General features: G+C 49.7%; 4 protein-coding genes across 4 annotated transcripts; 1 reads left to right on the forward strand and 3 right to left on the reverse strand.

Moving 5' to 3' along the window:
- Positions 1–18: 18 nt before the first annotated feature.
- TGME49_278170 (hypothetical protein) lies at positions 19–2,511 on the reverse strand. The gene has a single exon (XM_002370479.2). It carries the CDS (start codon positions 2,143–2,145, stop codon positions 529–531), a length of 1,617 nt encoding a protein of 538 aa, XP_002370520.2. The 5' UTR covers positions 2,146–2,511; the 3' UTR covers positions 19–528.
- A 112-nt stretch (positions 2,512–2,623) lies between these two features.
- Positions 2,624–6,094, forward strand: TGME49_278160 (vesicle transport v-snare protein). Its single transcript, XM_018781795.1, has 8 exons — positions 2,624–3,430; positions 3,700–3,761; positions 4,006–4,086; positions 4,334–4,427; positions 4,524–4,612; positions 5,020–5,118; positions 5,215–5,268; positions 5,382–6,094. Exons 1-8 carry the CDS (start codon positions 3,337–3,339, stop codon positions 5,598–5,600), a joined length of 792 nt encoding a protein of 263 aa, XP_018635140.1. The 5' UTR covers positions 2,624–3,336; the 3' UTR covers positions 5,601–6,094.
- A 131-nt stretch (positions 6,095–6,225) lies between these two features.
- On the reverse strand, positions 6,226–8,457 carry TGME49_278145 (hypothetical protein; the record flags this gene model as incomplete). The annotated part of the gene is made up of 12 exons (XM_018781794.1): positions 6,226–6,515; positions 6,574–6,784; positions 6,843–7,053; positions 7,119–7,195; positions 7,265–7,410; positions 7,471–7,556; positions 7,617–7,648; positions 7,709–7,834; positions 7,892–7,930; positions 7,991–8,059; positions 8,120–8,207; positions 8,276–8,457. 12 exons carry the CDS (start codon positions 8,455–8,457, stop codon positions 6,436–6,438), a joined length of 1,347 nt encoding a protein of 448 aa, XP_018635141.1. The 3' UTR covers positions 6,226–6,435.
- Positions 8,458–9,468: 1,011 nt separating this feature from the next.
- Positions 9,469–18,272, reverse strand: TGME49_278130 (hypothetical protein). Its single transcript, XM_018781793.1, has 14 exons — positions 16,561–18,272; positions 16,113–16,260; positions 15,309–15,804; positions 14,925–15,018; positions 14,372–14,537; positions 13,694–13,936; positions 12,483–13,518; positions 11,878–12,320; positions 11,717–11,766; positions 11,548–11,618; positions 11,120–11,277; positions 10,355–10,684; positions 10,172–10,231; positions 9,469–10,025 (listed from the first exon to the last, which is right to left on the reverse strand). The coding sequence occupies exons 1-14, from the start codon at positions 17,790–17,792 to the stop codon at positions 9,948–9,950; spliced, it is 4,605 nt and encodes a 1,534-aa protein (XP_018635142.1). The 5' UTR covers positions 17,793–18,272; the 3' UTR covers positions 9,469–9,947.
- Between the last annotated feature and the right edge of the window lie 1,669 nt (positions 18,273–19,941).

Below are 19,941 nucleotides of genomic sequence, written 5' to 3' on the forward strand. Positions count from 1 at the left end.
TGACACCTGTTCTTGGCACTGAAAAATCGAGAGTGTAATTGTTCTAGCTGTCTATCAATTGGAGCAGACACTGCATGATGGTCCCCCACTGGCCCGTGCATAACGCGTCCAATGCAGACAAGTGGGTGTGCGCTGGAGAGCGGCGGCTGTTTTTCATCAGAGCTCCTCTTGTCAGTGGCATCCATAAATCATAACCTGCTTCAAGCTGTTCGATCTCTCAGATACCGCTGACTACGGTGGAAGCCCTGAAACAAGAACTTCCTCCTCGCAACGGGACGACGTTTGACGACACTACTTTCCCACCAACTGCTGTCTGCTTTATATCCTGATAACCCACCCTAAACAAGATGTACACGTAACTGAAAGCTTTACACGTATAACGTCACCATATAAGTCTTTACAGACTCCAGATCCGTTCCTCTTACAATCGCATATACGCATGCACGTTGAACGACGGTCTTGCCGAGAATCCACCCAGTGCAGCGGTAAATCAGCTCCACTGTTTTCGGAGCTAGATGAACTGTGAATTCACCACCCGGCAAGAAAACGCAAGAGGTGAAGGACACCCCCAGTGAAGTGGTATGGCCGAACACTCCAGTAGTTGACAACAAGGTCTTTGCGCGATGGTTTCGGTTTTCTCACGACGGTAGCTTGCTTCATACTGCAGCCCCGACACTGAGGATAAAATCGCTGAGGCAAGTACCGAGTTCCTCCCACTGCGCGGCTCAACATGCCATAGAAGTGGCCGATCCACGTCTGGCTAAACATTACGACGACTCGCTTCGGCGGCTGATGATCGGCAATCCACTCTTCGACGTTTCGGCGCTTGCCACAAGTGTGGCATCCGAAAGTTTCTCCAAGTTTCTTTATAAAGCGCCTCTCCTCCACCGACGCGTAGTCGATGCCTGCACGGAGAGAGAGGCGGCTCTGATGGAAGGCTCCCGGCGCCAGCAAGCAACTCGGAGAGAGTCGGAAAAACCTCCCACCAAGCAACCAGAAGATGGCGCTCCCCAGAATACCTTCCTTCAGTCCAACTTTCATCAGAGAATCTGACCAGTCCTTCAGCCCCCCAGTACCACTTTTTATGGACGAGGGTAACACGGCTGCGGAAACCTCATTCTTTCTGTTGGCAAGCGCATCTAATCCCAACTTGTCAACCGCAGCCCTCCCGATGTTTGCGAAGCTCAAATTATCCCGTGGCGTCGTTACTCCGCAGAGTTGGAACGCACATCGAACCGTGGCTGCTGCCACGGCAGCAGCGTTGCTGGCCACGAAGACCGTTGTGATACCGAACAGTTTACACGTTTTCGATGCACAAGAAACACCCAAGCTCTTTTGAAGCAAGACAGAAGATGCACACGTGCACCAGAACGCGGCAGCGCTCCCTGCGCATTCTGTCACAACCTCCACTGCCGTTCCCTTGGAAAAGGACTTTAGCATTTCGTGTAGCGGTGTCGTTGGTGCTTTGTTGAGACTAGGGGCCAGCTGAGAAGGTGCGGAAGCCATTGCGCGGAACCAGGTTTGTAAAGACCCTTGAAGAAATCTCACGACGGGCCTCCATGCCAATACAATCGCGACAGGGGCGGTGCTACGGAGAACGCGATCTTCCTGTTTCCTCTCTCGCCGACCCCCGACGCCAAAGCCGTCCTTAATCCACACCTGAGTCCTTGCGCTCTGTCGTATTCTACGATGACGCGGGAAGTTAAAACTCGAATTCAGTAGGATCGCCCTCGATTCTAAGCTTGTCAGATCCTTTGGCAAAGCCAGAAGCAAGAATGAGGCAGGGTATTTTCTTTCGTATCTTCCTCGCGGTCCGCTTCTGCCTAATAGGCAGCCTGCCCGTGAAATCTTCCCGATTGTCGACGGAGCCCACTGAGGTCCGAGGCCTACAGCCGCATGCTCTGAAAACCCGAGTTTGATACAGGAAAGAAAATATGCGACATTCTGGAGAACTAGGAAAAAAAAGCAAAACCTCGCAAAACTGCCCCGGAGAAAAGGAACAGATGGACGGGACGAGTACCCTTGTCGGGGATATCCAGTTTTCGACGAGGCCCCTGGTCTGCTGCAAAAACAAGGTTGTGAACTACCGTGAGGCATTGCGGAGTTTAACAGAAGTGTTTGCAGACGGCGACTTCGCGTGTGCATTCTTTCACTGATGCGGCGTCCTCATTTTGAAAAAAAGAAACGGTTCAAGCATGCAGACTACCGGCGTTCCTGTGTTTGCCATGAACTCTAGCAGCAAGCTTCATCGAGCAGTCGCGTAGTGAAGCACACGCACTCGTACCCACAGACGGAAGCACAAAAGACAGAAAGCTCATGGACAAAGCATAATGGCTGGTGGGTTCACAAAGAGGCACAGATACCATACCAGAGTTGCATTTTTACAAAGGATCATCTGGTGCACGGGGAACCATAATAACGACTTCGCTACACGCCCGGCCTAACGGTCAGTGGGAAAAAAGGGACGAGCACTGATTTGGTTGTCGGACACTACGCCATTTTGTATAAGGAAACTGCTGAAAGCCAGCGACATTTGGAAGTCTCGAAGCCCGATCGCCTCAGCGTGGCTGCATGCAGTTTTCTCGAATGTGTCTTGATGCAGGTACCACCTTGCTCCTGTTGCGGCACACCCTTTCCCGCTTGCATGCTAGCTATTGCTTTGACGAATTTTCAAACAAGCCATGGACGACGAGTTCCTCCGTCGTCATTCGCAAGTTACGGCTTACGCGAATAACCGGTGACTGGTATACACTCCCGTGTTTCCCCAATGTCGGGACCGAGTTAAATTCGTTGTTGGTATTCTTTCGGTTCCGCCTGGTCTCGGGGAGGTGTACGCCTGTGGCCGCGGTGAACACAGCGAAATTTTGCCGTGTGCCAGTTGCATACACACGTTTCTGCGCATCCGTAACAGATACCCCCAAGTCGCAACGACAAGAATCATGACTGGCGCATAGCCTGTCGGTTTCGTCTGTAGAGTATGGAACGCGCTTACCCATCATGTTTCGCATGCTAAGCACTTGAAGAAGTTTTCTCATTACAGTGTCTCTCTGCAAAAGTGTTTCGATGGAAGGGGGAAACTGGAGGACGCGTGCAGCGTATTCGCTAGCCACAAAGACGCCAATGTGGATATATTTCAATACTAACAGGGATGGTAAAGATAGGTAGTTTGTTGCAGGGAAAGCTCAAGAGCAACATCACCTTCCGCGATTCGCCACACTCGCGTTGCGGGCAACTCTCGACTTACCGTTTCTGGCAAGAACTTCAGCTACAGCTGGGAACGGCGAATGTGCGGTTTCACTAGGCTGCAAGTTTGTTTAATGTTTCAGGTTATACACGATGGATCACAGGCTTCTGGACTACGAGCAAGAGTTCCTCAACTCATACGCGCTCCTCAAGTCCGGCTGTGCAACGCTTCGAACCGAGGACAGAAGTATGTAAATGACGATATGTCGATAAGCTGAAGTTCTGGCAAAAGCGTGACGTAACACCTGCAGCACTTGATTACACCTTTCTGGTTCCACCGCACTAGAATTCCCATTGAAGTTCGAGATTTGTACCGAGAGAAGGAACAACTACATGGGAGCTTCTCCAGAATTACACGGTGAAAGACTGTTGTGGCGTTCTTGCGAAAGATGGTGTTTCACTTCATCACGAGCGGTGCATGTTTTCTTATTTACTGTCTATTTTCGTGGGCAGCAGGCGCGGAAAGACGCCGGGGAATCGCTAGATGCGGCAAATATCTCCAGCAGGCTGAGTCTGCCGTAAGTTTGTAGAACTCTTATGTTTCCCCAAATTGTAAGATGAAGAATGAATTCCTCGGTATTCGTTCCCTGTACCCGATTTATCTTGATGGTCGAATCCAACGCATCTGCCGTCGCTGGCGGACGAGAGCGAATTCATCGCTGTCGACACTGAGACTTTGTAGATTTCTCGGTGGGTGACGAAACAGTTTGCAGCGATTCCTTCTCTAAACACTTGTTTTGATGCGTGTCTGTGTCTCCATAGCTTCACCAGTTTGAGCTCGAAACTCGCATGCCGCCGACGGATGGGTTTGCTGATGTGGACGAGTTTTCACTCAAATCAAAAGTAAGTAGGCCTGCCTGTGCGATCAATGTCGACAGTACGGTGCATGTGGTGGAATTCGATTCTTGAACCACATTTTGCCTTGTTTGTATGAGCTGGTGGTGAGGAATGCGAATTCGAACAAGCTCCAACAGCTTTAGAGGCGCCTACGTACCATGGATGAAAGGGACTGAGATGCAACGGTGGTTGCAGACCAGTCAACTTGTAGAGGTAGGCAGTAGCTTTCTGCAATGTGTTGGGTTTCTTACAGGCAGCCAATTACCGGCAGGAACTGAAAGAAGCGGCGCAAGAGTTTCGCGACATTCGCGTCCAGATAGAACGGCTAATGCTGCTTGTCGACGACGGTAAAATCACTTTAGAAAACTGGAATCGTTCCTTAGGATACGCTGAAAGTGGTCCCGGAATTCCTTGAAGGTTCTTATGTGTCTTGGCTTTTGCAGGCGTTACCGCGACTGGAGCCTCATCCCAGCAGCGTATGCGCTTGCTCACAGCCGCAGAGAGCACGCAAAAGGGCGTACAGATGCTAGACGTAAGCCAGCCTGACGCCTCAAGACGTCTTTGTGATTCATTTCATTCGGCGTTATGCGCTCGGTCATCTTTCGACTTATGTACCACGTCACACGCGCTTACGGCACATTAATATAAATAGTAGCATCTGCGTGAACGCAGCGTTCTTCCTTCTACTGATTCATGCTATGCATGTGGAGGGCGATACTCATCTGCGTCCTCTTCCATAAAAAAATGGGGAAACTCGCTTATCTCGTCAAGGATGCGAAATGACAATCGAGAGTCACGTACGCCCTTAGCATGGTTTAGCATTGATGTGAAAGTTCTACAAGCGTACATGCCAGACGAGCTAACGGTAGCTGTCTTTCAGTTCTTTAGCGGAGAGTTGAAATCCTATTTTCCGTCTTTCGTATTTTGTTTCCTGTTCAGAGCTCAAGAGTGCTGGCGCTCGAGACAGAAGTCCTCGGAGCCAATATTATGACTGAACTTCGCGGTCAAAGAGAGACGCTGGAACGCACGAGCTCGAATGTGAGGGAGACAGCTCGAGAGATACCGATCTACGGTAGAGCTTCTGGCTGTGCCCGGGAATGAATGATCCACAGGCGTTGTTGTGAGCTGTTTCAGGTGGGGAGCGTTCGTGACGGCCTTCGAGAGGCAACGGCGACGATACAGCGAATTGTGAGTTTCACGCACTGTTTCAACAACGCCGCAACTAGCCGAATGCATTCTGCGATGTATAGTCTGTCTAAACCTGTCTAAATTTTCTGGATGTGCGCTTGTCATCGGCTCAGGTTAGAGCGACTCTTCAACGCAAGGTTTTGATTTATGGACTTGTTTTTCTCCTGCTGTTGACGCTAACCTTCGTCTCTATTCGGAAAGTCCTACCACCCCAATTTTTCAAGAGCAGGGATAGCGATACTTCTGAGAAATCAAGCTTGCGTGTGCGAGACAAGGAAGTCGCTGACACAAGTGCTGGCCTTACCCTGCCTGCCTCTAGTATAAGCCCCTAGCAGGGCGGGCAGCGATGGAAATGAAAGGGAAGAGGATCAGTTTTCCCGAGAGGGCGGCTTTACAACATCATTTTGTCCATCCGGGCAGCTGTACAACGGCATTTCTGGCTTGACCGCGTAACTGAATGGGTGCTGGCCAAAAGTATCTCGCCATTTCCTCCTTTGTAGAGAAATCTCAATTCAACATTCTGGATCGTGTTCCTGGCTTCCCCAGTCGCTTGTTCTGAATAATTGAGGCCCATAGTGTCACTGGAAGGTGGCTGCGGAACAAGGGTAACGACACTGTCGTCGATTTGTCACACTAAATCTGCCAGTGCTCCCCTCCACAGTTGATGTAGAGTTCATGTTTATCACAGTAACATGTCGCCGTAGATGTCAAGTCGTACAGCAACAGCTAGTGGATAACTGGCCGGATATGGCCGGAGAGGCATCTAGTTTGGTTCCCTGAGTGCATAAATTTAGATATAGATGCTTGTCTTTGAAAAACAGTGCTGGCTTGAAGTCCAACATTATTCGTTGTCTTAAACCGTCAGGTGGAGTGTGGGTGTACAGCAACCATAAAGAACTTGGTTGTCTGTATCTCATACCTGAAGCCAAATTTAGTATTCTAGGCAATACAGTGTCTCTGTCCCTGCCACGAGTCAGGCAAGTGAAGTGCTTTAGCAGTTACAACGCCTGAGTATTTGTCGGAAGCCGCGCAGCTAGGTATCGACTATGTGAAGTGTTTCAGCGCCGGCAGACATGAATGTTCCGCGAAACAGCATAATTTTCTGATGTATGCAAGCACTTTGGAGTTGTCTGCCACATTGTTACTTGAATGCTCTCTTCTCAGATGTTAGTGCTGGGAGGTTCCGGAGAACGATGAAAGTGAGAAAGCGGAGAGACTGTCCCCGGCTTGTACCTTATCCATTTCGCCTGCAAGGCCATATACTAGGAGCAGTGAAGTTGTTCTAGCGGATCAAATGCTACTCACTGATCATTTTGAAGCCAGCTGCCCACATAATGAACAAAAGAGAGAGAAGAACTAGCGTTGGAACGTTGAAAGAGAATAGATTCGAAACAGAGAAGAAAGGGACTAGACGCGTGGACATCATGCAGTCGGTCGTCCGGTGGACGGGAGTTTGATTATTTTTACCAGGATCGAGAGCGACAAAACTCCCCGTGTTTCCGTAGATTGCAGCAACCTGATATGGGAGGGAATAACGAAGCGCAGGTGAGACATTCGTTTGCTTGCTCTCTCACGTTAGTGAAGAAGGACAATCCCGCTACTGCGCAATATGAACAGCAGAACGCAACTACGAGATTCTGAGTTTTCCTTGCATCGGCTTCTTCAGACGTTATTAGAAAGAAAATCCCCATAGAAACTGCGCTAAGCCAAAGAAGGTAGAGGAGCCCTGCGATAACAAGGTTTCCGGTTAGCATTCCCGCAATGCCAAGGTGTCCCGGGATGAACCTGGCGTCGTATACAGAGCAGTGCCTACACGTGAAGCCAAACATTTCGATCGGGCTTAGACGTACCCGGATACGAAGCAGTAGAGCAGATTCGCACATAGGACGCAGAATGCTCGGCAGGCGACTAGCCAGCCGAATGGTTCCTAGTAATGCAAAAACGAAGATTAAGGAAGTCAGCAACTTGTCGTACCAACTAGGGTAACGGTAAATACCTTTTCCATCCCTCGTAACAACGTGGTCGCTCTTCCAAGGCGTTCCAGCCATTTCAGGGACTGGATCGATCTCAGAGCGAAAAGTGAGCCTGCAAGGCCCATAGAGAAAGCCAGAAGGACACCCAGCAGAGACGATACAGGGAAAACTGTGAACCGCGCAATCCAGTACGTCTCAACCTGCATCATTATCACAGGCGCAATCCTACCATTGATGAAGAGAATGAAACCGACAGACAAGTAGAAGTAACCGCTAAAAGCAGGAAGATACTGCCGAATGTACTGTGCTGTCTTCCTGACAAGACAGGAAGGCCATCATCGTGCTATCAATAGTCATCTACCCTGAGACGCTTACGCATATTTCAACCCAAATATCGCTCCTGGTATCTGATATAAATGATTCTACTCTAGCAAATCGTCTCCCACGTAAAACTTGGCCAGGCTTACCAGGGCTATGTGCACCACAAACTGTGGAAGAACGTAAATGAAGGACTGGTATTGTGCGGGAACCTCTTCAAACGACCGTATCTCAACTCCCTTGAGTTCGCTTGCTGGATGCACAGCATGCGCATGCTGATAACCATAAACCGTTAGTCTGGCCCACTGTACAGAGATGGTCGCAGGGCTTACTGACAATTCTCCAATACCTAATTCAGCCTTTGCCTGAGCCTAAAGAATGCACGAAATGACTATCTCAACGCTCACTGTCTTGGACGCGCGACCGCTTACCACCCGTAGTTGCGCTTGTCTATAACCTTCGATTGAGGAGCTTTCAGTGCCCGAATCGTACGGTTTCGGCTGCATTTCCGGGTTATGAAAGAGGAAGACGGTGCCGCATGCACCTGTTCACTGCCTTACCATGCGTGTCAAAGGCCGCCCCTGCATGGCACTGAGGCAGTCCTCAATTTTCGGCGGTCGAGGTAGGATGTAGACTTCACGTGGTTCCCTGGCAAAGCAAACATGCCAGGTATGAAACAAGAAGAAAACTCTGTCGATCCACTGCTGAAATCTTACACGTTCAATTTTTTCATTGTTACTAGCGTTGATAGCTTCAAGCCTGCCTTCTGAGCCAGGTAAGCCGCCAATTCCCCTGGCTGAAAGTCAAATATTGGTTCGCCGAAACCACCCGCCGCCAGAGATAAAGAACCCAGAACAAAGCAGGCGTGTTTCCGCATCTTGAAAGCAAGATAGCACATCTGAGGAAGCAAAGAGGAGACCAAATGCGTGGTATGTTTCTCCCGCGCAGCGTACTAAGCTACGAGCAAAATTGTCGTCTTTCTGCCGGTGGAGATGTACATACACCTGTGAGGGAAGTGCGCCATACCAGCAAGTGTGCTGCGTGTGCTTATTTCTGAACTTACGCTTCCAACATTTGAGAAATTCGTATCGGTCGAACCAGGTGTGCAAAATTGTCTTTTGGCTCGGCGGTCTGAGACGATGCCCCTATGTTCGATGCCTCGGGCTTTCGTAGCCACACTGCAGATTAAAGCTGGAAAACGTCTGTGAAGTCTTGTATAACCAGGGATGAGTGCGTCCGGGAATGACTTCTTCCCTGCATGTACGAGATACAGGTTAGGGTTAAGTCGTAATGTGTCTTTCACCCATAAGGCTGCCGCGGACGTCCGCGTTATCCATAAGAGTGAAGCAACTTATGCGCTGCTCCCCTGTAAACGACAGATGAACGATCGAACTGAGACCAACGTACTACACCCATTGGCATCGCCATAACAGAAATAGATAATTGTGCCGGTGGTGTTGTGGAATCGTGGTGGACCAGCTTAGGGGCTTCCTGTTCACTGAGAGACTCCCGAAAAAATGGTTCCTGAGGCTATCCACTAAAAGCAATAAGGATACAATAACAAAGCGTAATCACTGAATGCATGGCCACCTGAGCATAGCTGCCGACAAAGGACCGGTTCGTCCGAGCCATGACGTATCATCCGCGAGAGTAATGTACGCAGGATTTCATTTCACCACGATTGCGTCCTGTATTAAGCTAGGCAGTATGTTTTGGTAGATGCGGATGCATATCTGTAGGTACAGCCGGTAACGCTTATGCAGACTCTTGGATGCTTTAGTGCATGTCGGTCAGTTCTTTAACACGTTGCTCTCTACAAGATTTTCTACGAGAGCGTCATTCAAAACACGTTGCTCTGACTCCTTTCGAGTGGCATCCCTGCCAAGTTTCGCGTGAGTGATGTATTTGCCTCGTAACTCTTGAGCGTCATACTGACGTTGGTGAACCACAAAAGACCAGCTGTGTTATGACAAGCCAGCATATGCGTGTTTGCTGCAGGACACCATGATTGTGGCAGCTGCCAGGTAACCGATACACGAGGTATATTTACAAGCCTTGTTCGAGGAATGTTCGAAACTGATAGAAACCGTCATCGTTCAAGAATATAGTGCGACACGGGCATGCACCTCACTGCGAACGGAGCTGCACTGAAACGATCTCTATCTATTTTGCCTACGACGGCAAACTTGAAGAAAAACCTCACATAAAATAGTTTTCTCATACTTCTCCTTGTTCTGTAGCGTTTATCGCTTCTCGTATCCTTCGCTGGCCACTACCTAGTCACGAACGCACATGCCAGGCTCATTGTCACTGACATTACGGACGATGATTACAATCAATTCATTGTATTTTCTCTGCCCTCACTTGCGGCGGTGACAAGGCAGTGTGTTATTTGTCGATCACTTCCGCGGCTCCTGCGTCCGCTAAGCGTGCTCTCAGTTGTGCACAGGATCGCTCATATGTTTCCTGCTCAAACAGTACGCACATCACACAAGAGAAGAAACCGGCCCACTTTTTACCGGTGCAACCACCGTAGGACACGTTGTTGGTTGTTCTTCACAGGTGATCGGCAGCTGCAGAGACACCCACTGGCATTTGCGCGACGAACTTACCTTGATCCTCTCTGTTATCCTGGTATCATTTTCCATTCGTTCTTCAATTAGTCCCCACATCTGCGAACACAGAGGCAACAACACATCGCATGTTTTGCGCACTACGCGAAAAATACGCGAGACTTATCGGCTGCGGTGAACACAGTTAGAGCCCTTCTTTCGCAAATTTATTTCGAAACTCACCGCATCATCCAACTCTTCCAGGTACATGCATCTTTTGGTGAGCTCAAAAAGCTGCTCTTCAAGGGCTGCGATGCGTTTCTCCTGTATCTTGACAAGGCGCGTCGCTCGTTTGAGGGATCTAGCCGTCTGCTCTGTGTCTTGGATCGGCTGGATCGCCTCTGGATTTGGACGTTTTATTACAGAATTTGAAAATCCTTCATTGCTTTTAGACACATCATTTGGAGACTTGAGAGGGATTTCTGAGGAAACATCCTCTACACGTTTGTCATCAAGAGCTTCCGCTGGTGACAAATCATGAGACACGGGCCTGTCGTTCTCGGTCCCCATGAGCTGCAAGTGCGCCCGCACAGAGAGGAACGACAATGTGTTTGGGCCTTACTAGCGTGCCCCCTCTGACGGCGTTTATCTGCCGGCTGCTCATGTGTTCGACATTACCAGTTGGGTCCAAGCACGCTCAGAATAACATCTGTTTTCCACGGCGGCCGACACATCGCATATGGTGGCCTATTAGGGTCCTTTTGTTTGCGCAGTTCATGGTCTCCCTTCGTGATTTACTGTTTGATGATTAGTGAAAACAAAACTTCCCTCGTGGTACTTTATAGTCTGTCATGAGAACGGAAATACTCAGCGTCAATAGGCTAAAGCAGATGAGGACAAATACATTCAGTCACCAAAGACACTTTGGCAGATTCACGTTCCATTGACTCCGTGCGTATGTCTGAACCGGCAGATGGGTGTCCCTTTAGTTCAATAAATAATGCATACCTGTGGAGGCGAATCCGATAACGCTTGCTTAGAAGAAGCTGCCTGTGTTTGAAAATCGTTAGAGTCCAAAGCAGCACTAGAAAGATGCTGTTCATGAGAGGGCACTCCTAACTGAAGGTCGTTTGTTATGAACCACGATAATGCCGTTCGCAGCGTCCCTGCAGACATGCAGACACCTTTTCACACGTTCTGGTCACAGACCCGCACCACACGAAGCTGTCAGATTTGATCACTTCGTGTCGATGGCGCATGAAACAAGCTGCTCTATTGACTTCGCAGTGGCAGACACCTCTCGCACCTGTCAAAGCCCCTTAAATATCCGGAAGTGGCAAAAAAGGTCACCGATAAAAACAGCTGCCATGGACCAAACATGACACTGAAGAAGCAACTTCTATAGGTCGAGCGTTTAACTGCAAAATTATTGTTACTTTCGTCTTGGCTCATTTCTTCAAGTCCGCCGACAATCGTCTCCATCTTGCGTCTGCTGTTGAACACCGCCCTGAATTACATTTGGCAAACACGGAAGGCCAGATTTTTAGCGCCAAAGGCTGTGGTGTGTGGATCGTGATTCCATTACTGTCCATCTTAGGTACTTACTGTCTCAAAAGTTGATTTTCCTTTCTCATATCTCGCACTTCCATCGCCATCTGAATACACAAAACACGAGGTAGAATGAAGGCAGCTTGGTAGTTGGCGTTGCCTCGTTTGCTTGTCATGTATTGTGCAAATGGCTGCTCGGCGTGTAAAGCTTTCCATACCTGTTTCACATCTTCGTACGCTTTCATGGCTCTTCGTAGTCCAGAAGAGTCACGCAACCCAGAAAACTCTTCTTCTGCCAGGTGTCTCTCTAATCGAGCTCGTGTTTGGTCCATCAGTGTCTTGAAAAACAACTCTGCCCTTAGCTTCTTCCCGTTGGATTTAATCTGGCCATCGGACGTGTCCCGACACTGTCTTATCGCCTGTGCTGTGTGGCGTGTTGTTGTTCGATCACTGCCGCCGTACGGAATGTTTCCCTTAGGAGAGAGTTTCACGCTAGTACAGATTCCATGGAAATAGGGTCCAGTCTTATCGCCGTAACTGTCATCTTCGTCGCTGTCGAGCGTGTCAATGCCCTGTCTCCAAGCATGCGAAAAAGATGGAAGACTCGGCCAAACTCGGTCCGACGGTTCCTCGTCACAACGGCGCACCGACCGCGTTCTTCCTGCAGCACGAATTCAAGATTTTCAGCGACCAACCGTCTTACACACTACCTCGCTCCTTCAATCTGTACCCAACTGTGTGTGTCCTGTCTGATCATTTCGAGTTTCTTAATGAGACGGGGGTGTATCCACTTTCTGATGCAAACGATCCACGAAGTGCTTACCTTGTGCGAACTGCCGCGGGACGCTTTCGATTGCCTGTTGGCGTCTCCGCCCATTTGATGCCATTCCCTCTTCTGTCTCCTCCAGCGTTCGCGGGCTGCCTCGAAGACTCGCGCCACTACACTGGATAAGCTCCATTTTCGTGGCGTTACTCTTTGCCTCGAAACATTCTCTGGCATTGCAAGCTCGCTGAAGCTGTCCAGTTTCCACGTGCCCCGAAGGGCTCGTTAAAGCATCCGTGAATAACTCTTCATCCTGGTCTACCCCCGCCATAAGCTTCGAATAACCCTCGGTACGGCTATCGGCCAACCGTCCTTCGGCAAAACCCGCACCTCCCTCATAAGTCGTGAAGTCACCGTTGGCGTCAGGCACCATGACTGCATTCTCCCGAATTGGGGCCACCCGCCGCGTGTACTGTCTGAGAGCTTCAAGGGCTATCTCTTCTTCTGCGCGGAGCTCATCCCCATCGTAAGTTTCAGCGCTTGCGCTTGCAATCCATGGAGACGAAAGGGTCTCGCTCTCGACCGAGTCATCACCCACTTTCCGCTCACGAAGGATGTTGCAACTGAATTTAGATTTGTCGTTCTCCACAGGGTATTTACTATAGTTATCCTTTCTTGTTTCTTCAATTCGGCACACGCCTCCAGCGAAAATGTCTTCGCAGCCTTCCAGCTCAAGCCGCTCTTTGCCAGCTCCCTTTGTGCACAACTCGTCTTGTGAGCTGAATTCCTCGGACAACCATTCTTCGAGATTGTCCAATCTCCTCAGCGGTGCGACTTCTCGACTCTCTTCAGGGGATCGCTTTCGAGCGTCTTCGCTTCTTCGTGGTCCCTGGTTCCGCGTTGGCCTTTGGTCCATGTGCAATGCATAAGCATTCAATTTGGCAGGTCGAAACTCCAGCATACTGTCAGATATACCACGCTCGTCTTGTGCCATAGAATTCGTTGTCGAAGTCGTATGTGCCCCCGGCTGATCTCTTTCAGTGCATCCCGTATCGGTTTTACCTCTAGATCTGTTCACTAAGCGCGTCCCTGTCTCCTGAAAAGGAAAGGTGGAAACGCAACTTCGATGGTCGCGTCCAACAGGGTAACCCTACATAGACAACATTATCGAGCCATACTGTGACCAAAGGAAACGTAATTCCATCCACAGTAAAAACCGGTCATAACGTGTCCATAGCTTATTATCTCCGTCACTAGAGGCATTGTCTTACCGTTTCTCCATCGGCAGTCATTTCTCTGTTCCCTGCGGAGGAACGCGGACAGAATGATTTCCCTGTACGCAAGATTTCCGGTGCCTTTTCATGATGTTCCGCCAAGTAGTGCATGTAATCTCTTGAGAGAGAGAACTTCTCTGCCAACTCCGCCAGGATCTCCTCTTCCTTTTGAGCAACTCCCTGCTGCGCCAAGTCGATAAGACTCTCTTTATGTCTCACCAGAGCAATCAACCTTGCGATCTGACAGAAACAAACGCCACAACATCGACACCTGTTTCTAAACCTTGCTAGCAGGAGAACAGTAACATCTGGATGAAGTGTCTTCATGATCTCTTGTAATCTGAATATCCCCCAAGGCCTTTCGAATTTGGAAGCCTGCCCACACGTGACAACTCGGAGAAAAATATTTATCAACGAAAATATGCTATATCTGTAACCCCAGGATATAGAGGTCCAACTCGATAAGAAAGTGCAACAGCATCGAGGACAGGTTTTCTCAACACCGCGAACGTGTCTTTCCAATTAGCTCATCCTCCCGATCATGCACGATATCTACTGGGACACGAGGGCTTTTGGTATCTTTATCACCCTGTCGCCCACGCTTCCCACCGAGAAAACGCTCGACTTCACGACTGCTAAACCGTTTCATAAGGTCGTTATTTCAGCTGTTCCCACTTCAGCGTCTTTCGCCGCTAGAAACGGATGTTGGGTAGCACCCCCCAAGCTGTCCTTCGGTCGTGCAGCTGTGTCCCTCTCAAGGGGAGGCTGTTCCTGAGTCGATTTGGCCAGCCCGCCGCCGGTAGCTATTCTTGTGGGCTTCTGTCGGTCCTCCATCTTTTCCCTGTTGGACGCGCACACACAAATGGTGGTTTCCATGTTTGCGAATCGCAAAGGTTGACCGCACCATTGAGCATACACATCCAGAGCATCACAGATTCCTCGAGAAATAAAGAGGTTACGGCGCATCCTCGAGAAATAAAGAGGTTACGCCGCATCCTCGAGAAATAAAGAGGTTACGGCGCACATTTTGGCTCTTCTTCTCGTCGTATGAAGGCATACAACATATAAACACCCACAATCAGACAGCACGGTTACTAGCATGACGTATACAAACCGATATTATTTATATATATATATATATAGCATTGAACGTAGATGTAGAAGAAACAGTACGCAGCATCCACTGATCTGCCTGCACCCAGATGTTTTCTAAGCTAAAACAACGCACTTGCTCTGAAGGTCTTCGAACAACTTCAGCTTTTCTTGTAGTGGAGGACAGACCACCGCAGTGTCATCCTGCGCTCTCTGGCGTGTTCGAAGCTCTGTTTTCATAAAGACATCGCATCCAAATAACAACAAGCTGCACAAAGGCACGCTACAAACTGTCCTCTCCATGATGATTTCTTCGGAACAAGCTGAGCTTGTCGGAAGAACGACGCTCAACGAACACAACAGACTGAACTAAACAGTTCACTCTCACTCCTTCTGTTTAGCCAAACATGCGCTGCGCTGCTACACTCACGGCCATCATCAGACTCTTCGCCATTTCCAATTGAGGTGTTTATAGGTATTGAATTCTCAACTGGTTGACTGTCTGAAGGAGCTTCCGTACGTTTTCGCTCCACCGAATCTCCACGTGACTGTTTGATTGACATGGGACTCTCGTTACGACTGGAGAAAGACCGATTTCCGCTGGAGATGCTGCTGGCCTGACGGGAAGCCTGCTTAGAAGACTCCGCGGAGGATGACGCTTCAGGCTGGTCAAGGGTCTCCGGAGGTGCGGGACTATCTGGTGCCTCAGCGGACACGGGCAGCGTACGGGGACCACAGGAAACCATTGAGGACCTTAAGGCTGCGTCATGGCGTGCCTCCTCATTTCGAGCTTCTTGAGCGAGCCAAGAAGTCGCAACGTCAGACCTCGGAAGACTTGGCAGCGTTGGAAGCGGCTGCTCTTGACCGGTTGCTGCTACTCTACCCATAAACTCTCGAGTGAGGTATGCGTTTTCCTCTCGGATCATCTCCAGAGTCTTCTCCTTCTTTTCGAGCTCGCTACCGACAGCACCTAGCGTGTCCATACGATGTTTTAACAGGCCACTGAGTTTTGCAATCTGTGTCCGCACAAATATATCAGAAGCAGCAACAAATGTTCGAGTCTCGCAGGAGACTAATACGAGCTCGACCTGAGCACTGGAAAATAAGATTCCAGGTTTCTGAACCTAGTTGGAAGCACTGCAGCAAAAGCGGTTGTGCATCGCCATGTTGGAAGCAGGCGCCCCAATGTAGCGTTCAAATATACGAATGCCAACCAGACAATAGACTTCACCCGAGTACTACGCATGTTGCTTGCTGTACGTGGGATCGTCTACCTTTACTTCTTTCCACTGTCCCCGAGACATTCGCGGACGATGAACCTTACCTGTTCATCTCTTTCCCGAACCGCCGTCTCGGACGGTGGATCGCATATCCGGGGGCTGACGTCTGTGCGGATAGAACTTCGAGAAGCGAAGTCACCTCGCCGAGAACTAACCGACGAAAACGATTTGAGCAGCTCCGAACTGCGCTGTCTGAAAATAAAACAAAACAACCGGAACGAAATCATTTCCCAAGTACTGACCACTACTTGTAACTCAGAGTCACAACCAATGAAGCACACCAGTAACACCTCCTGCAGACAACTGCTCAGTGGCCCGGTGAGGAACGAAGATCGAAATCACCTCTACTTCACCCGGAGTCGTAATAAATCGTTTCAGTCTGTCTCTACACCATTTGTCCAGAATTTGTTTGCTAGTTAGACAGCGCAGGTTTTTGCATGCAAAGAAACAGCTACAAAATAACGATTATCCCGCGCTTTGCCATAAACGTACTTGGATATCTCCTCGAACATCTGCAGCTTCTCTTTCATTGACAAGTATTCATAGCCATCCTGGTCACCAGCTGACACTGGCACGGGAACCTTGGTAGCTGATCCACCATTCTCTATCTTGAGAGGCGAAGAAGAGCTTTCTAGCGATGGATTTGATTCCAGATCTCCCATCGCTGGCTCCGCGTCAGCATTCGGCTGCCCAGACTCAACAGAAGGGCTCTTGCCAGACTCCGGTTCATCTGCATGACCTTCGTTTACGACTGATGCTTCTTGGTTCCCTATTTCGTCTATTTGTGCTCCCTTATCAAGCGACTGCAATTCGCTCGTCATCCCCGCGCCATCAGGAAGAAGTCCAAAACCCTGAGACGTGGGCTGTTGTACAACTGCTTCGGTTGCGTTTCCATCAACAAGAGTATTCTCGTTGCCAATACACATTAGACTGGAATTCGAGGGGCTTGATATATTCCTATCCTGGAGGAGGCATGGGCACAGCGCTGAGGTGGAGTGCATAACATCATCCGTCTCTGAACATTTTCCCTCGGGCGCAGCATTATCGACGTCGTTTAACAGCATTTCACCCCCCTTGTCGGAAGATCCACTAGAACCCTCAGAACTAACTCTGCTGGGTTCAGTCCTATCTCTTGCATGGGCCGATTCCTGGATCGGATCATCATCGGATGGCTGGAACTCCTCTGCCAGTCCAGTATACTTCCTCTGGGTCGGTGAAGACGACCCATTGTTCGAGGATAGAGGAGCGCAGCCAGACTGAGGCTGCACTGTGTTTTCGGTTGCAGCCAACGCATCTCCATCCCGGGGGGAACGCTGGTCCTCTAGTTGACTCGAACCCAATGTAGCGTCCGCCTCTGCACATTTTTCGTCAGTCGCAACATTTTCGATGTCGTTCAACAGCATTTCACCCACCTTGTTCGAAGAGCGACTAGAACACTCAGAACTACTTTTGCTGATTTCACTTCTGCCTGTGTCATGGGCCGAATCCGAGATCGGGTCAACATCAGACGACTGTAACGTCTCTGGTAGCGGTGTAGACATTCTTCGACTTGGGGAAGACGAACTGTTGTCCGGAGTTAACGCGGAGGTCAATGTTTGCAGTTGTGCCAGACTGCTGGTACCTGGTTGAGAGGTAGCCGGAGGCTCATTTTCATTGGGTAGATCTTCGGAGCTCATATGGTTGCTGGTTCCCGTCGGCCCTGACACATTGATTGATTCGTCCATGGCAAAGCAAGTTGTGTACAAGGGGATACAGAAACTATGTTCTCATTCCTACGAAGTGGTGCATTTGTTGCGCGGCGCAGGGTCAGTCTGCAGCTCTGCGGGTACCACACTGTAGCAAATCGCATGAAACGTAGACGTCACCGCGGCAGCAAAACGGGTGATGGCGCGATATTTCGGTGGGGAAAACTTTGATGTTACGTAAACTGAAAGGTTAGTCCGGCCTTTTCTTACACAAAAATGCGTCCAGTCTTCCTCAGAATTGCTGGCCGCGACACCATCCCCTTGAGGTCGCCGTTGCCGTGACAAGCAATCAATGTTTGACTTCGCTGTCAAAAAAATTGCCAAGCGAATATGAACATGCGCCAAATCGTTTAGCAGAGAAAAATGTCTTTAAGAGAAGGCTTGCTGCTTTATGTGTTCATGTCAGCTTACACTCTTTCAGGAAGCGCTCGGGGTTGAGCCGCCTTTTCAGGAGCTGCCGCCTAACGGGCACCACGGCGAGCCAAGACACGTGACCTTGATGTCGACACTCGAGTCCTTCGCGGCTTCCGCGCTGCCCTCCACTTTGACAGAATCTACGAAACAAAAGCATGTGCCGAGACAGAATCTTTTATGATTATGGTTACGAAATTTATCCAAGTAAACGGATCGCCTGGTCAAGTTGAATGATCCTTCCCGGCCACTCAGATTCAAAGTTTAGTTGCGCCCGAGAAGCACTGATTCTCGACGTGGCACGCCCCGCTTGCAGTTGCGTCCGCATGGTCGCATGTGAAACAGAAGAGGATCCTCTGTTCCGAATCAGTCATACGGCCTTAAAGAAATAGACTCACCACTATTTTTTGGATGAAGGAGGATTTTAAGCCGCCAACAACGGTCGCAGTGGCGGCCGCAATCCGTGCTTCGGTCTTCGGTAAGACGGGAAGGCATCTTCCGGGTGTGCATGCAAACCACTATACGCCGTCCAACAGGCACCAATTAGCTTCATCTTCAATACGGAAGAACATTGATACTCCTGCCAGGATCTTCTGGCCTTCTTTCGACCTGGGAATTCCGCGTCTAAGTAGTTCTTTGAAAAAAACTGGAAACAGTTCTATTAGGTACAGTCTGACGGCAACGACGGTGAGGGGCTGTACACCGTATCGGCACATTACTGACACGGATCTGTAAGAAAAACCAATACTAGAGGAACCATTGCGTTGGTATTGCTTTAGAAAAGAGGAAAGATAGGGGTACAAACACTGAAGATGCCAACGACCGCAGGCGCCATGGATCGGGCACCGGAGAGTCTCATTCAAGGTGTGGGGTGATGCGAACACTTTCAGTAACTTTGAAGTGTCACCCGAACAATGGCGGGTAGGTTAAGAAACCTTCAAGCAAAAATGAAAGGATCAAGCTACGTGAGGCAAGCCAGCCATTCCAGCTTTTAGTACTTGTTTCTACGTTAAACAGAAGGACGAGTGTGAGATGCTTGTAACTACTGTAGGTGCGCATAGTCAGAGGTCAACAATCTTCAGAACTGTCCCAGTGTCGACACATAGTACACCATCTTGCATAATGGATGCCAGAACCCATTTGGCTAAAGGTACCGGTTCCGGAGAGAATATCTGGAACCGCCGTCTATTGGATGTCCATAGCACGCCGGGAGACCAACCGTGGTTGCCATCGAGACACAGTTTTCTAACTGTCAAAAACCGCATGCCGACCAATAGGGCAGTTGTGATTCTGCTTGGGCGAAAGCGTAGGACTGGCAAGGAGGAACCTCCTGGTCTGCTAGGCAGCGGCTGCCATACGTGAATGCGGCAAACGACGAGACAGGGGATTCGTAAGCAACAAGCACGCCTTTAATGGCTGCCGCCGTTTTGCAACTTTCACTTCTTTGCGATTGAATAAATGAGGAGGCAATACGCCCTGGTAGACTATGTCAAATCTCCCCGCGAGAGCAAGTGCCGCTGCTGTCGCTTGCCAGGAATTTCGCCTTCACACCGTCTCCACACGCGACTGTGCGTTTCACGAGGTGAATTTGCCCCGGTTCAGCCAGTGCAGAATAATTCTCACTTGCAATACACTGGACCTCCCGTACCACGTTTGCTTACTCCAAGGAGAGCAGATAGTGAGGAGCTCATTCGCTAGCGCGGCCCCGCCATTTGTG

This window comes from Toxoplasma gondii, chromosome XII, assembly GCF_000006565.2.
Source record: "Toxoplasma gondii ME49 chromosome XII, whole genome shotgun sequence".
In the NCBI taxonomy this organism is placed as follows: Eukaryota; Apicomplexa; class Conoidasida; order Eucoccidiorida; family Sarcocystidae; genus Toxoplasma; species Toxoplasma gondii.